Raw genomic sequence first — 13,852 nt, 5'->3', positions numbered from 1 at the left:
CAAACCGTTCAGTCAACTCAGTAAGTAAAGCATCTTTCAACTTTTTACAGTGAACGGCCTTGTACACATTTAGCTCATTTTTTAAGTCTTTTATGCAAGGTGAAACTAAACTTATTCCCACTGTCATATTGACAAACAAAGTAGTTGTTGCCTCAGCTATTAATTTCAGAATTGGTAAACATTCTTTTAAGATAATAATATCTTTTTAATTTAAAGATGAAGGTAAAGGAAAAGCACATCTTCTTCTCGCAGCACATTCAGCCAAAGCCATGAAAACAGCAACACTGTTCTTATTTTTCCAAACAAGTAGTTTCACTGTACTGCTGAACTTTGTCTTGCAGTCATCTGGAGCAGTTGTTATTTTTAATCCTTCCAATTTTTGAACTTTGTTTAATGCGGTCAAGCCAACACTTGAACAATGAAAAATACGGCAGATTTTTTTGGTAGCCTTTATCACTAATGTCAGAGTAGGTTGAGATTTCTGTCAGCATTTCAAGACACGTTGCAGAACATGAGCTGCACAGGGATTCCATTACATTTCCACAATATAAGCAGTACAAGGCATAGCATTTGTTGTATCAGTAGTCGCATAGAATATGTCCAGTTTGAATTTCTCAACTTCTGAGATAAAAATTGTTGCAGTTACTTGCGAAGTATAGTCTGCTTCTATGGCTTCTAAGTTTATTACACTAATGCAGTGTTTGTGTAATAACCACTTGGCACGAATATAATGAAGTGTAATCACAAGAAAATTAAACTGATTTAAGGCTTTCCAGCGATCAAAGGTGATGTTATGTTTTCCAATTTTCTCTGTGGCAATTATTCTTGCTTGTTTAATTAAAGCATCTTCATACAATTCCTTCAGTCTGCGAGATAGCGAACTTGGGTGCGGTGGTTTATAGTCTATATTTCCAATTAATGTATTAACCAAGTTTTGAAAGCCAGTACCAGCTTCAATTTCAAAGGGACATCCGTCCTTTACAATAAATTTAAGTATTGCATCATCATAACTTCTTCTTGAAGTGCTGTCAATTGACTTGTTGCTCTTAAAAGTCAGTTCATTTTTTTTACTTGGCCCAGCACAATAGCTTGTTCACTGGCTGGGTGTTATTCAGCTTTTTTACATTTTTATCTTCAATCAATTGTAAATGAATAGTTTTATGCTTGTCATTTAAATGTTTCCATAAGTGGCTTGTTGTTCCCGTTTTTTGAATTTTAAAAACTGAAGGTCAGTTTAGACACTTAAAGCATCCATTATTTTCACCCTTTCGAAAATATCGAGCAAGTAATGTAGCCATGACTAATAAAACAAACAGGACAGACAAACAGTATTACTACTATTTATTAACTGCAACTAATAAAACACATTTTGTTAAAAATAACAAAAATAAACATCAAACATAAAATCTGACTTAAAGTGGAGAGAACACAGAGAAGATTGTTGCAGACATTAAAAACCCAAAAACAAAAAAAGTAACTTGCATAGTTGGAAAAAAAGTCATTTAACATGATGAATAAAACTAAATATGGAAGAAAAACATAAAGGAAAACCCCTCAGTAAAAAATAATTATAATATTTATTACAAATCACAAAGTTGCTAAAATAATTGAAAATGAGCAACTAGACATAATTAAGTAACAATGTAGAAATAAATTCAATTGAAGTGTTAAGTTCTATTGAGATGTAACTTGTATGTGCAAAGTATAACAATGAACAACATGTGATATATTTTAATAAGTATGTTATTTAGAATTAATTTTTAAAACTTTTTGATGCCCTTAATAATTTACTTTAATTTAATTTATTTAAATACAGCTTGTAAGATTGAAAATGAACAAACATAATTTATAAATCGTTGATAATGAATTGATCAAATGCTGAACAGAACTTGAAAGTACGATTAAAAAAGTATAACACCAACAGCACTATTCACAAACATTTTTCTATATATTTTACAAAATGTGTATGTGTAAAGCCCCTGTATCCCAGCAAGATAAATATATATAACAACAACTACGTACAAAAATTTTAAACAGTTATAACAAGTATTTTTAACTATGTTACTACTAAAATAAACATATTATAAAGTATAATTTTTTAAATGCAAAGAATAAATTTATAAAGAATAATTTGTTGTGTATTTAGACGATAACACACACCTATTCAAACACATAACACACACCTAATCAAAGGCCCCTGCCTCCCACCAAGATAAAAAAATATATAACAACAACAACAACAAGAACAACAACAACAACAATAAAAAAAAAAGACAAAGAATAAAAAAACATAATAAAAAAAACATAACAACATCTCTTTATAATAACAACCAACAAAATGCCCCTGTATCCAAAGCAAGACAAAAAATAAATAACAACAGCTATGTATAAAAATTTGAAACAGTTATAGCAAGTATGTTGAAACAGTTATAGCAAGTATACGGTACTACTACAAAAAACAAATTATAAAGTATAATTTTCCAAATACAAAGAATAAATTTATAAAGAATAATTTATCGTGCATTTAACACACATATATTTAAAGGTTGCTATATTTCAACAAGATAACAAAATATAACAAAAGTAAAAACAAACAAAGACAAAGACTAAATTTTAAAAGAATAAATATTTAACACACATGTATTCAAAGTCAAGATAAAAAAACATAACCACATCTCTATATGATAACAACTAATAACAAAATAAGCTCACAATAACAACCAACATCAGCCCTGGTTTATAAAATAAAATTTGTGAATTAAAGACAGCTTGTGAAAGTTACTGTACAGAACAAATGTATCACAACACAACAAAGTTAAAAAAAACAAATTAAAAAAACATTCTCTCCAAAAAATATCTTATTATATCATTAAAAAAAATAATAATAATACAAACAGATAACTAAGTATTAAAAAAGACTTTCTTTCTAAGAAAGGCTTTTTTTATTTCTATAATCTAAGTTCTCTTCGGTGATTCTTTCTCGCTTAGATATTTTAGCTAATTATTAAAAAAAGTTTAACATTTCAAAATATAAATGTAAACATTTTAATACTTGGGTAACTAATTATTAAAAAAAGGCTTTCTTTATCTTCGAAAGACTTTTTTTTATCCACTTTAGCGTTAATAGAAATCTATAATTTTATTAACTCTCTTGAAATCTCCGTGTCAAGTCGCACGAAGGGGTAACAGCACTATAACTAGGCATACATGCACTATAACTAGGCATACACTATAACTATAACTAGGCTTACATGCTCACTTACTTAAATTTATTTAACTCAAAGTAAAGTGATTGGATGTCAAATATGTTTACATTTATAATGCAGAATTGCACTGTCAAATGTTTCTTTTAAATTATTTTAAAGATTCGATTTAAAAGGATTCGAGTTAAAAAAGATTCGAAATCGAATCTCGAATCCTATATAGATTCGCGAAACCGATTCGAATCTCGAAGATTCGCCGGGCCCTACAACAGGTTTATACTATTATTTTTACTACTTTAAGTATACTACAATATATATAAAAAAATTCGTTTTTGTTAAAACTTTTTTCTAATAGTTAAACTTTGCTAATAGTAACCAGTAACTTCTTGGCTTTAACGTTTTTCGCTTTAATGACCCTGAACCATTTACCGTTGACTTGATAATTTTAATTTATTGATGGCCTAGTAAAACTTATTTACTGACGATCTAGTGAAATTTTGTGTTTTTTTAAATTGATATTTTAAATTTTAAAAAAAATAATTTTTGAATTTCAATTTTAATATTTCGAAAAAGCAACAACAAAACTACTGCTAGCGCAATAGTTATTTTTTTAATTTTTCTAAAATGATTGCTTCGCGTTATTTTTTTTTATTTTTAGCATTTGTAAGAACCTTTGTGATTTTGTCTCACAACCGCTTTTTTTTGTAATAGAACTACGTTCTGCGTCACTTAAGTTTCATAAAACAACAAAAAAGTTTTATGGTTTTAATAACTAATATTATGATTTAACAATTTATTATTAAAAAAAAAAAGAAAAACGCTAAATTTGAGAAGTTTCGTAAATATACCGTAATTTTGTTTTAATGGAAATAAGTAAATAAGAAAGTTGTTGCACAACCAATTAAAATTTAAACCCGATGTACATTTTATAACAATCAGTTTGTTCGAGACTTTAAAAAAAATGTGTTAAACATTATCCTGTTGAGAAACATGTTTTATTGATGGTAAAAGTTTTACTTGCGTTGTTTTGGATTAGTTTGGTTTGTAAGAATTACAAATTGTTTCGCATAACTATTAAAAACTTTTTTTTTACATTGAACGAAGTTAAATTTTCTTCATTAAAAAAACACTTTTATGATTTTACTGATTTTATGAAAAAACTTTTACAAGACTAGCATAACAAAACTTTTAACTACACAGATTAAAACTACACGAATGCCACAAACTGTAGTTTTAATCTGTACATACTGCACAGATTAAAACTACACGAATGCCACAAACCTTGCTTCCAAGTTAATGGCAAAAACGATAACTAACAGATCATGAGTTTTGATCAGCTGTCAATAAGTTTTATTTGCTGCTATTTTATCATTTAAATGAACGGAATAAAAAATGGCACAAGTAGCTTTTTGTTTCTTCAATGTAAGCGTTGCAATCATCACAATTTATTTAGTCAAATGGTAAAATATTTAACATATCTTTTTGGTGGGTTAATTAACAAAAATTACGTTTTTTTAAACAGCTCTGGTGATAATTTAATCTAAACTGGTCTTATTTGATGAGATTATAAATTTTTCAATCGTGACGTCATCGACTGTTTAGATTCCTAATTTTTTAAAAAGAGAACTCGATGTATTTGCAAAGTTATAACAACATTATTTTTGTTCAAAAAAGATTTCAAGAGACTTTCTTTTATTCTTTTTATTTTCTTTTTCTATTTTTCTTTTATAGTAAAATCAAGAAACGAAAAAAAAGTTTAATTTTTCAAAAAGTATTTAAATTTCATTACGGATAAATTAAGACATAATTCTCTGAGTTTTAGAGACTGAATTAGCGCGAATTTCATGTGAACTGGTATAAGTGCAAATGGCGTAAGTGCGAACTTGCATAACTGCGAAGCAGTTACAGAAACTGGCATAAGTGCGAACTGGCTTAAGTGCGCCGAATAAATTTGCAAACATTGGCATAAGTGCGAATTGGCATAAGTGCGATATACCAATTTGCATTTATACCAATGTTTGCAAATTCTTTGCAAACATTGCGCACTTATGCCAATTCCAGTTCGCAGTTTGTGCCAGTTTTTGCAACGCTTCGAACTTATGCCAGTTCGCATTTATGAAATTCGTGCTTATTCAGCCGCCCGTTTTGAGTCGTATTTATTTCGAATATATTTATTAAATATACATTTTAAATAGAAGTCATTAACTAAACTTATGCCAAATATTGTAAAGCTGTTAAATAGCATTCAATAACAATCAAATTAAAAAATTTTTATGTTATTAAATAATAGTGTTTTTTGTAAAACACTCTGTTAAATAGCAGTGTAAAATTTTTTCAATTTTATAGAGTTGAAAAAAAATGTCATTAAATGTTCTTTAACCGGGAGAATAAAAAAAAGCAATTGCTTTTACTCCGTAATTGGTCAGTTTTACGTGAACAAAAACTTCAGCAGTTTGGCACAAATTTTTATTCACGAAAAGTTAAGCAATTTACTCAGTAATTGCTCAACTTTATGTGAATTAAAAACTTAAGGAGAATTCGTAAAATTTATATTCATGTAAAGCTGACTAATTACTGAGTAAAAGAAAAGGCTTTTTTTTATTCACCCGGCCTATTTTTTCAGCTTTACGTGTATAAAAACTTGAGGAAATTTGCTTAAATTTTTATTTACGTGAAGCTGACCAGTTACTAAGTAAAAGCAATTTTTTTTTTATCACCCGGCCTTTTAACATTATTATTTTAATAAACTTGATAAATAAAATTTTGCATCAATTAAAACAGGTTTATTAAAGATAAAATAATGTTTTAGTGAAAACATTTTTAACTATAAGCAAAATAAATATTTTTTATAAGGTTTTTTGTTAATATATAAATTTTTTGTTGCACACACTTTGATGATTTGAAGAACAGATTACATATATATGAGCCTGTAGTTAAATACAGCAGAATAGAGAAAATTTTGATTTTAACTAAACTTTAAATTAAATGTTTTTATTTAATAAAAAAAGAAATCGAAAATAGTTCTTTGATTCAGATTTTTTCTATGTTTTAATTGCAAATAAAGTGACCGATACAAGTTAATACTTTTTTTATTTACTTAATTACTTTAGGTGTTCCAAGAAGTCCTTACGGTCTTATCACACAGCACCGCGGAAGAGCATTTGAAAGGAATTTCGCGCCTCCTTCCTTACCGATGTTTAAAAACTTACCCAGAAATGGCGTTGAACCACGGATCTCTAGCTTCTAAGGCACGCGCGCTAATCACTGCGCTGCGACTGTTCGTAGCGTAGGGATACAATGCACTGTGGGAAGGTGTGAGCATAAAAAGCAATTTTTATATTGGGGTAATTTCTTTTTTTTAAATGTGATCTAGAGATCCTCAGCACTCTAAAACTGTATTCATTTTTGCCCTGCTATAGTATTTATGCTCAGTATATTAATTTTAAAAAGGAAATGTCAATTTTTTTTTCAATTATCGTGAAAATGAAAAAAACCATATAAAAAAGTAAATAAGACCAGAAAGGCGATCTAATTGCCTAAACGCCATATGTTAGTCCTTTGACATCATATATTGTTTGAATTAAAAAAAAAAAACTCTTTTCTATGTTATAAGCCAAATAAATTGAATTACAAAGGTTTCATTTGAGCGGCACGATATAAAATCTGGCGTTCTCTTTGACCACCAACGATTAGTTATTAGGAACATAAAAAAAAAATTATTACTAAATTACTAGCAATATTAAACTAAATAATAACTATATTTTTATATATATGCTCAAATTATCTTTTCGTAGTGTTTATTTAGAAAAAAAAGTTTTTTAATCGCTCTAACAAGCAAGTTATTCAATTTTTAGTAAATTAATTTCCTTAATTAACCATTTGTACGGCATATGTTTGACATAAAATATTTTTAAATTTTCTTTTGTTGTCAATTATAATATTCCGTTTGTGAATAAAGTACTTTTAAACTCAGTTTAAAAACAATTAACATTTATATCCAGTTTCTCATTTGTGGAAAATATTAGTTTCCAGAACTGAGAAACTGGGTAAAATGATGTTAAGGGCTAAGCAAGAAAATTTGTCTATTTTTTCTCCACAAAACTAATACAGTTGAAATCCAAAAATTATCTAAAACTTACTTTTTGGCTGGCGCCTTAAAAAGTGAATTTTCCGACATCAAAGAGAAGAAATATGCTTGGGTTTTAATTCCCCGACAAAGTATATCTATATTAAGACTTACAAAATATTCTTTTTTATTGTAAATTTGTCTAAACATCACATGACCGCTCCTGATCACTTGTGCTGTGACGATCACTAAATATGTTCAGATTCGAATTCTCCTATATAATGATATAGGATAGATATCACTTTCATTTAGATATATAACATGTCCCATGTAGTTGAAAAACCATCGGGATATCTAATGACCAACCATGACCGTCTGAATAGTCACGACAATCTTAAAATGAGTCCGGAAATTCAGAAATTTCCTGATAATATTTTTAAGTTACTGACGTTTTATATATTTAAAAAAATAAAATAAATATAACAATAAATAAAAGTAATTATAAAAATATAACTCGTTATATATATATATTTTGCTTTTGTTTTTTGTTTTTACATATTGTTAAGATAAATAAAAATAAAGGTATTAAATTTCGCCATTTTTAAAGACGTAGGTTGTAAAAGAATACTGTGTTAAATATTAAAGTCTCGTTTATCTTACTTATTTATCTTGCTTGTATTTTCTTTATTTTTAGGGAAGAAGATTTTTAAAAAAGATTATATAAAAGACTGAGATTTCGTCTTTTTGTTAGAACAATCTATTGAGATTATAATGGATTCCATTGGATGGTTGAAGATAATTTTCCTGTTTATAATTGATATTACTGCTTTAATAGGAAACTTTTTGATTTTATTTGCTGGAATAAAAATGAAAAAACTTAGAAAGCTACAAAATGCATTTATTTTCAATATGGCTGCTGCAGATTTCCTTCAAGCATTAATTATTATACCTTCTGCATTTATTAGCATTTATAATTCAAAATGGGGATTTGGTTTTAAATCATGTCAGGCATTCGCTATTATGAAACTTACAATAACTCTGACATCCGTTTTTTCCTTAGCAGGTATTAGTTTACAACGGTACTTCTTTGTTGTAAAACGAACTTATCGTTTAAATACTAAAAAAAGTGCTGCATGTGGCATTACAATTGTATGGATCGTATCTTTATTTTTTTCATTGACGCCATTATTCAAATGGGGTGAATTAGGATTTGAACCTGGGAAAGAAGTTTGCACTGTACTTTTTCAAAAAAGTAAGTCGCATACAATAACTATTGCTTTGTTTGGCCTGTTATTTAATATTGTTATCATGGTTGTTTGCTACCTTCTTATTTTCAAAAAACTTTATCATTCTGATGTCTCTCGTAAATTAACAGTTGCGAAATCTTTGGAGCAAACAGACTGTTCAAGTGCTAAAAACATTATTTTAAATGAGAAATATTCATTAGATCCATTTGACCCAAGATACTATAACAAAATAGAGTGTCAGTCACCAAGTAGTTTAAGCTTCAGTGAAGATCATCCTAAATCATGTTTAATGAGTAAAAAAATGCTCCAAAAAACCTTAAATTCAAGTCTTTCAGTTGATATAAATATCAAAGAACTGCAATTACTGAAAACAATAAGCATTGTTGTAATAACTTTCATATGTTGTTGGGTACCCTACTGTGTTTTTAATATACTTAGAACACTTAAAATAGTTGGAAATATAGACTTAGTAGACACAATAACAATGTGGCTCGGGTTTTTAAACAGTGCGTTAAATCCTTTAATTTATGGTGTTTTCAATAACCAGTTTAAACGTTCAATGGTATACCATTTTCCTTGTCATAAAATAAAGTAATGAAAGTGAAAGAAAAAGAGATAAAAAAAATAGAATCACTTGAATTATGACTTTTTATTATTAAAAGTATTTTTTGTAAATTTATTTTTCATTAAAACTATTTAATAATTTATTGGTTTTTAGGCATTTACGATTTTTAATATTGTTGTTCATTATTTGAGATACATACACACATACATACATACATACATACATACATACATACATACATACATACATACATACATACATACATACATACATACATACATACATACATACATACATACATACATACATACATACATACATACATACATACATACATACATACATACATACATACATACATACATACATACATACATACATACATACATACATACATACATACATACATAAATAATTTTAATAAAAAAGATGATGTACAAAATAAAAAATATACTTAAAAAGCAAGCATACATAAAATTATGCAACAATATTTATATTCAATCATCAGAAAATTTATAATTTGAGTTCTTAAAGCATTGATCACTTAAACCATCAGAAGGCTCATCATTCGAAATATAAAATAATTCATTTGAAAAAATACGTTATGCTATTGTTTAAGGCAGAAAAATCAAATTCGAAACAAAAAAAGAGGGATTTTTAAGTACTTTATCGATTTTTTAATTACATTACAACTAATATTATCAACTCCCACACTTTTGTTTTGTTTTAGAAAATTAACTGCATCTAAGAGTTCCTTTTCAGTAACTCCATAATTATCAAATATTAGGAGTTAGATCGTTAGGATAGTTAGAATCAACCACTATTAGGAGTTAGATATATCTCAAAGTTTACTTCAGTGGTTTCCATTTTTGACGCTAAAGTGGAACCTACACTGACAAAACATTGATTAAGTGTTTCGACAATTAAAGATTTATTTGTTATAATTTTTTTTTACCAATAGTTAGATTTATAGAAAAAATGTTTCTGTCAGTTTGTTTTGTACCAATTACTTCCTTATAATACTTTTTCGACTTTTAAATAACCATCCCAAAAATACGTTTATAAAATGCTTAACAATCCCTCTTTTACATATTTTAATCTCTCTTTAAAACAAGGTGTTTATCTTGAGAAACTTGAAATTGTGAAGTTCATACCTATTTTCAAATTAGGAGACATTTCTTATCCTGAAAACTATAGAGCGATTCCAGTTCTCCCTTGCTTCTCTAAAATCTTAGAGTGAATTATGTATAACCAGATTTTTATTTTTCTAAATACAAATCATATTTTATATAATAAACAATTAGGATATTATCAACTGATCATGCTATTATTATTATTGTTCATGATATATTTAAAGGATTTGAAAAAAATAAGTTTATCCTTGGAGTTTTTATAGATCTTAGCAAAGCTTTCGATACAGTAGACTATAACATTCTTATTAAAAAACTCGAAAATTATGATCTTAAAAGCACATATTTAGATTGGCTAAAAGTTATAGTTTTAAAGCAAAAGTAGTTCGGAAGTTTTAATTGAAATCGATTCCCGTGTTTCTTTTAAAAATTTTAACTTTGTTGGTTGGCCGTAAACGCTCATCATGGCTATAATAATATTATGACAGCTATTATTCGATCTCATTTGAACAGATCCAAATCCAAACAGAAACTTATCAGTAGCATCGTAGTTCTCAAATTTTTGTTTGTAAGTAATGCGGTCAAAACTTCTATCACATCATCATTTGCTTTTTAATGTTAGTGACGAATTACTTCTAGTTCGTGCATTCTGAGAAACTTTTTAATCAAACTTTCAGTTGTTTTATTTAATATGGCTTGAAATTTAATTTCAGATTGCGTTTCTGACACAGAAATAAAGTTTTCTGGAGAGTAAAATGATTTTTTAGATTTACACAAATTATGGTAAGAGGGAAGTACATGTCATGCTTTCAGTGACTTCTTCTTTGTTTATAAGAATGACTTGGAGTCTACATAATAAGCTATCGCCTCATTACTACTTAACTGTCTGTCACTACAAATCATATCAGTAGATTTTCTTTGTTCTAGTGTTTCTGTACTTTTTCTAACTAAGTGAATACGTTTCTTTGACTATACAAACAATGTGCTATTTCGGCGCATCAAGTCTACAACCCTACGTTAGCACAGGACTTATGCAACGTTATGCAAACTTGATTGCTCTCAACCAACTTTTTTTATATTTAAAAAGTTTTCTATTAATTTGCTGCACATTTATCAAATTTAGTAGAAATCATCAAAGTAAAAAAATGATTCCTATCTTAAAATCTGGTAAATGGTATTACAAACACTATAAAATTGTAACTAAAATATTTTCATAAATAGAATTACATTTTAACCTTACTTTATTGCTTAAGACTTGTAGCTCTAAAATGTTTGTCGAAATTAGCTCCTCAAATTGTTACCAATTAGGGATTTTTATAGTTAAAATATCATTAGTTAGTCATTTCCTTGAACTGAATTTTATCCGTTTAGCTTGCATAAAGTGATTCACTCTGTACTTTTGGGAAAACAAGAATGCAATATGGCGAAAGCCTTACTTTAAATAAACCGTTCCGGTCTCACCAAAGAAAAAGAGACTAAAAAAAAAAGCCAAAACAGTAAAGAAAAAGAAAAGGAATGAAAAAAATGAATGCTGATGATGCTGCAGAGGAACCTGAATTGATTTTGTTCACTGAAAGTGAGATCAATGTCGGCGACCCTATACAATGTGACCTTGGCGTATGTGTGACCTCTGCCACAAGCCATGCCCTTTAGAATGTTTACAACTATCTGCAGAAAAATAACTCTGACTTTTCTTTCAGGCTATGCTTTCCCCTCTAACTTATTGCTGCTACAACCGTATCCACTTTTTTACTAAACTTTTGTTCTGTTCACAAAAAAAAATTTCCTAACTTTGATATTCAATATTTATTGTGTTTTGCCCTGTAAATATTTGTAACAAAAAGATATTATCCATTTTTTGCAGAAAGGGTACCGAAATTGTGCATATGTTAAATTTTCCAGAAATGTTTTTTTTTGTGTGTCTAAATTTAATCTTTACATTAAAAATTAAAAAAAAAATTAAATTAGTAAAAGGACTATTTATAGTGTTAATAAAGTTATTTAAAGAATGTTGACTTTTTGACATAACTTTATACTTTGATTACTTTTTACATATTTAATTTTTATAAAATTAAATTTTATATCTAAATAAGCAATTAAAATCGAATATATTATATTTCATAAGTGATAATACCTGTTTTATTCATTTTTAAACTATTTTTTATTTTCTGCGTATTTAAAGTAAATGGGAATTTTTTTACACTAGCAAGATCCACGATACTGAATTGAGTATGAAGCTAACTTTAAGGTATATTGATGGAAAAAAAAAGTTATTTGAATTTCTTGTTGGGTTTTTGCAAACTCTTATGTCAAAATAGGATTGAAAATTTTCTTATATAAATGTTTCAAGCATTAACATTCACCAGAATGAAATATCTAGCAATATAGTTTTAATATGTAACAAAACTAGTTTAAGCAGACCTCTGTTTCATATACTGAAACTTTCACTAAAGTTCGGTCTGATGTTCCTAATTACAAATGAAATAATTATTGAAACCTATAAATCGATACCATTACTTTTAGTATTTTCAAAAATGTTCGCACTTGTAATTTATAATAGGATCTTCAGATATATTACTAAAAACAACTTATTTAACCAATACGATTCGGATTTTAGAAAAACCATTGAGCAAAATAACTTAAGTAAAATAACAATTGAAACTGAATACTCTGTGAGTTTCTATTATATCTACAATATATATTGTATACCATATCAAAGATCTAAACTATGAAACGCTTGTTCCATATTTTAGGTCTTCAATATGCTATACAATAAAAATACAAATATACGGTGAAGTCTTTAAGTTTGTTTAGGTTTTAAACAAACAGCAACAGAATTAAATTCTGATAATGTTTTAAAAATATTTCTTTTATTTTATCTCCTTAATTTTGTTTGACAAGATTTTAACTGTAACTTTTTAGTTATCATTTGTATATTCTTTTTTTTTCTCTCTCTCTCTTTCTATGAGTTTTATACCATGCGACATATTATTTAAGTTTTGACTAAGGACAGCAACGAAATATTGCGATGACGTAGTGTTTTCCTTATCTTCTTTGAGTCACTATCTATTTTAACATTCTCCTTTTAGTTTTTTTCTTTACATGTAATTTCCTTTATACATTTAATCCTGATATTGTGAAAATATAAACAAAGAAAAAAAAGTAAAGAAGAAAAATAAAAAATTAAATAAAACTTGGTGACTTTATAAACATTTAATGCTCAAAGTGCAAGTACAAGAGGCTCGCAAAAGTACACGTACAAGAGGCTTGCAAGTTCAATTTGCTCTAATTAATATTCTGCGCGCGTGTTTTTGTTTACAGAACAATTATTTAGCTAAGTATGACTTGTACACGCAATATAACAATAAATAATAAAGAAATTTAAGCTTTTCAGAGATTTATTATTTAGAAATGGTTTGCTCCTATAAATCATGGCAACATTTTTTGATACACTTTTTTCATTAATCTTGATATGTGTTTTGCTTTGTAAATGTTCATCTAAAATTAGACCTAAAAAGTTTACTGATGTTTCTCTTTTAACCTTGGTATTATTGAATATGTGATTTTTCAATTCCATTGGAATATTTTTTGATTGATTCATTTTAAGTAATAGGATTTGATTTGGTAAAATAACTTTTAAA

General features: G+C 27.5%; 2 protein-coding genes across 3 annotated transcripts in view; both read left to right on the top strand.

Annotated features, from left to right (window-relative positions):
• Nucleotides 1-9,564, top strand: part of LOC136077136 (octopamine receptor beta-2R-like) — a 55,914-nt gene extending 46,350 nt beyond the window's left edge. The window contains exon 3 of one of the 2 annotated variants that reach the window (XM_065791807.1): nt 7,964-9,564. In XM_065791807.1, the coding sequence (XP_065647879.1) occupies nt 8,041-9,111 (1,071 nt within the window). In that variant the 5' untranslated portion in view covers nt 7,964-8,040 and the 3' untranslated portion in view covers nt 9,112-9,564. The remainder of the gene's footprint in view (nt 1-7,963) is intronic. The other variant, XM_065791808.1, reaches the window with a different exon arrangement.
• Nucleotides 9,565-13,118: 3,554 nt separating this feature from the next.
• Nucleotides 13,119-13,852, top strand: part of LOC100200510 (neurogenic locus notch homolog protein 1-like) — a gene marked incomplete at its 5' end in the record, with an annotated part of 131,557 nt that continues 130,823 nt past the window's right edge. Inside the window, 1 exon segment of the mRNA NM_001309709.1 lies at nt 13,119-13,134.

This window comes from Hydra vulgaris, chromosome 02, assembly GCF_038396675.1.
Source record: "Hydra vulgaris chromosome 02, alternate assembly HydraT2T_AEP".
In the NCBI taxonomy this organism is placed as follows: domain Eukaryota; kingdom Metazoa; phylum Cnidaria; class Hydrozoa; order Anthoathecata; family Hydridae; genus Hydra; species Hydra vulgaris.
The sequence above is the reverse complement of the archived record's forward strand: the minus strand, read 5'-3'. Positions and strand labels throughout refer to the sequence as shown.